We start from the raw sequence: 3,602 nt of genomic DNA, 5'->3' as shown, positions 1-3,602 counted from the left end.
GCACACCTTACTAGTCCTTGTTAATTAAGCCTGGGGGCAGGTATGAGGTGCAGTTGGGGGGAGGGGAACAATAAACTCATCTTCCCACCAGTTCCTGCAGCCAGTGCTCACCAAGCTCTCCCACATCCTGTACCCCTTGATGGGGGAGAGAGACAGAGTTGTGCCCTTGGCTCACCCTGTAGGGGTCTCGGAGCTAGGATTCAAGTGAGAAGTGAGGTGCCCGGTGCGAAAGGGAAGGAGGCACCATCGCTCCTGACTGGTGAGGGAGTGCATCCTTCAGAATCTTGGGGGCAAGTGCCTGCTTCCGTTCCATGCCAGACCATGACAGCCCAGGGCGGTCAGTGCTTCTGAAGAACCCAGGGGCCATGGTGGCTGGCACTGGTTCCCATTCTAATCTGGGAGGCTTGGAAAACTTCCAAAGGAGGTGAACAGTGTGGACTTCTGGAAAGGGGACACCCCCTTGGTCCTGCTGACCCCTCACCTCTGTCCTGGCCACCAAGCGTTTGCCAGGGCTGCTACAAGCAGGTGGGCCACATCTACCTCTGGCCCTCTGTGTCTGAGCACTGCAGGCCAGGTGAGCTGAGAAGGTGAGCTCACATGTGCACTCCACTGGGGAGGAGCGGGGCCCCAGGAAGCAGCTTCAGCTCATCTGGGAGCCCTCTGCCCTTGCGCTCAGCCTTCTGGCCCTCCCAGAACTACTCAGTCTTGGGGCTGGGAGCCAACTGGGCTGTGCCTGGAGGGAGAATGTCCATGAATGAGAAGGACGAAAGCAGGTGTCCATGCGTGGCTGAGGCTGGTCTCCGAATCGGTTTGCTGTCCATATTGTGTCCGTTTTGCGTGTCTCTGTTCATAGGTCTGTAATCTGCTCCTCGTCCATCTGTCTTTCCGTGACCCTGTGTTTTTCCTCCCTCCCTCCCTCTCTGTGTGTCCCTCCTTCCGTGAGTGATGTGAGGCCGGGCCGGGGGCAGGCGCAGCCCTGTCCTCTCTCGCTCTCATTGGTTCGCAGCCGCTCCCCGGGGACAGTCGCCACCAGTCCCGCCCCCTGCCCGGGACCGGAGCTCGCGGGGCCGCCTCGGAGCTCAGTCTCCTGCTCTCGACTGGAGCGCAGCAGCTGGAGCCAGCGGGGACAGGCTCGCCGCACACCAGGTGTCTCAGCGGGGACTCAAGGCTGCAGAACTGCTCTGAGATTCGGCAGCGGGAGGACGCGGAGGACTCCCAGACTGAGCCTTCGGTGCACTGGTGTCTGGAGGTGCAGAGCAGGAACCCCGAGCTGCGGCCGCACGCACCACTCACCTCTCTCCGCCAGCGCCGCAGCCCAGGGGTGTCCTGGAGCCTGGAGCTCACCGGAGCTGGGGTTTGAACTGAAAGGACGGCCGTAAACCCAGGTGAATGATTCAGAACCGTGGGTGGCGACGGTGACAGATCTGAAAAGTCCGGGGATCGCGGGTGCCGAGCCGTCCAGCTCGGAGCGCTGGGGTCCACCACCCCGCAGAGAGGGCAGCTGAGTGCGGTGGCAAGGAAGCAGTCCGGGACTTCGCAGTCCCGGCGGTCCCGCAGGCACCTGGCTTGCGGTCGGTCGCGCGTAGAGAAGCGGGCAGGGCGCACCATGGAAGCGAAGTGAGGCGGCCGGGGGTCGGCAGCCCCGCGGGCCATGTACGGCGACGTGTTCAACACCACGGGCGGCCCCGAGGCGGCGGTAGGCGGCGCGCTGGCGCTGGCAGCCACGGTCAAGGCGGAGGGCGCTTTGCCGCTGGAGCTGGCCACCGCGCGCGGGATGCGGGACGGTGCGGCCGCCAAGCCCGACCTGCCCACCTACCTACTGCTCTTCTTCCTGCTGCTGCTCTCCGTGGCGCTCGTCATCCTCTTTATCGGCTGCCAGCTGCGCCACTCGGCCTTCGCCGCTCTGCCCCACGACCGCTCTCTGCGGGACGCGCGCGCGCCCTGGAAGATGCGGCCGGTGTAGCCACACCGGGTCCGGGTCTCGCCACCAGCAGTAGGTATGAGCTGGGCAGGGTGCACCTGATGCCCCTGGGAACACTGCACTTTGACCCCCCCACACCCTTCCCGCCCTCGAGCAGCACCGTGTGCATCAAGGGAGTCGGAGGCGTTAGGAGGCTGCAGAGGGTCCCCATCCTCCTGGTCGCGGGGAACTGTGCTGCTCCCCTGGTGGAGGCTTTCTTCCGTGGGCAGCGGGACCAGCCGGGGTGCCTTCCTGAAGACAGCGCATCTGCCCGGACCAGGGAGCCTTCCTCGCCGCCAGCTGACTTCCCTACTTTGCCGAAGGAGCAGGCGAGAGGAGCGTGCAGCTAGCCAAGCGCGCAGCTAGGTTCGAGCTGCCTGTCTGGACTCCTTGCCCTGTGGCCGTTTTCTTGCGGCTACTACCGCCTTTCCCACTCTTTGGCACTGGAGAGTCCCACTAGGATCCGAATGTGAACTCAGCTGGACTTAGGAATGATGGCCCTCAGAGGCTGCGTCCCTGGGGTGGGAAGTGAGGGGACGCAGAGTTTAAACGGGTGCCGCCCGGGTCCGAGAACCCAGTTTTCTTTGCCCGCACAGGGGAAGGGGAAGCTGGTCTAGAGGCACCGGGTTCCACCTGCAGCACTCTGTGGTTAGGGTGTCCTGGGTCAACAGGGGCCACATTTCTACAATAAAACCTCACCGAATTAGACCCAGTGCTGAGGATGCTCTGGTCATTGGTTGCGCCACTTGGGAAAGGGGCATAAAAGGGGATCCTGAGCAGGTTGACCTAAGCACAGCCCGCCTCCCACCTCCAAGTGGCCCAAGTCAGTTTTAACAGACATTTGCTCCTCTCCAGCTTCACCTTTCCCCAGGGTCAATCAGTTGCTTGCTCGGGCAAGTGTTTTCAGAGCCAACCTCAGAGAAGAATTGCTGCCTCATCTGCTGTGGAAATAAAAAAAAAAAACTCCCTGTAATAGGGCTCCATGGAGACCTTCCCTGTGGGGCAGTTCTTCCCACCAGGCATCCACTCTGTGGCTCTCAGAGGTTCTCTGGGCCTAAGCCCTTCCAGGAGTCATTTCTGGACCAGAACCACCTTGTGAAGCAGGGGCCTGAGGGTCAGGTGATGGGGGCAGCTGTTCAGTACTTCTTCCTAAAGTAGACAGGAGGCCCGCTCTGGAGAACACAGCAGGAAAGCAATGGATGAATAAGCCCAGCTTGGAGGAGCTGATTTCAAAGAACGTGGGAGGGAATAGAAAGAATTGTAATAACCTTGACCATTATTAAAGTTAACCTAATTCTAGGGAGTCTCTTTGTGGCAGCTTAAAATAGTTTCAGAAGTCACCTAGTTCATTAGGGCACTAGAGCTTAGAGAACTCTTGACTAAAAGGAGATTTGGTAGATTATTTAATCAAGTAGTTCCAAGCCATGTAGGGGTCACTCAGATTTGGAGACTCTGAAGAATGCTAAGGATGCTTGTCTGGCAAATGCATACAGGCACATAATTCTACAAACTTTTTGTGAGGGTTGTTGGACACTGAAACTTATGTAAGGATCTAAGCTGAGGCTTAGAAAAGACTTACTAGAGCTCCAGGCTTAGGCCAGAGCTCCCTACCACCACTTCTCCTCCTTCATCATTCCCAAGG

General features: G+C 59.6%; 1 protein-coding gene across 1 annotated transcript; it reads left to right on the top strand.

The window, feature by feature from the left end:
* The first annotated feature begins 1,046 nt into the window (after positions 1-1,046).
* SMIM32 (small integral membrane protein 32) lies at positions 1,047-2,668 on the top strand. Its single transcript, XM_024995181.2, has one exon. It carries the CDS (start codon positions 1,652-1,654, stop codon positions 1,961-1,963), a length of 312 nt encoding a protein of 103 aa, XP_024850949.1. The 5' UTR covers positions 1,047-1,651; the 3' UTR covers positions 1,964-2,668.
* The last annotated feature ends 934 nt before the right edge of the window (positions 2,669-3,602 follow it).

Source organism: Bos taurus, chromosome 7, assembly GCF_002263795.3.
Source record: "Bos taurus isolate L1 Dominette 01449 registration number 42190680 breed Hereford chromosome 7, ARS-UCD2.0, whole genome shotgun sequence".
Taxonomy (NCBI): domain Eukaryota; kingdom Metazoa; phylum Chordata; class Mammalia; order Artiodactyla; family Bovidae; genus Bos; species Bos taurus.
The sequence above is the reverse complement of the archived record's forward strand: the minus strand, read 5'-3'. Positions and strand labels throughout refer to the sequence as shown.

Excerpts from the sequence above, each read along its gene's own strand:
- SMIM32 (XM_024995181.2), top strand. The coding sequence starts at position 1,652 with ATGTACGGCGACGTGTTCAACACCACGGGCGGCCCCGAGGCGGCGGTA.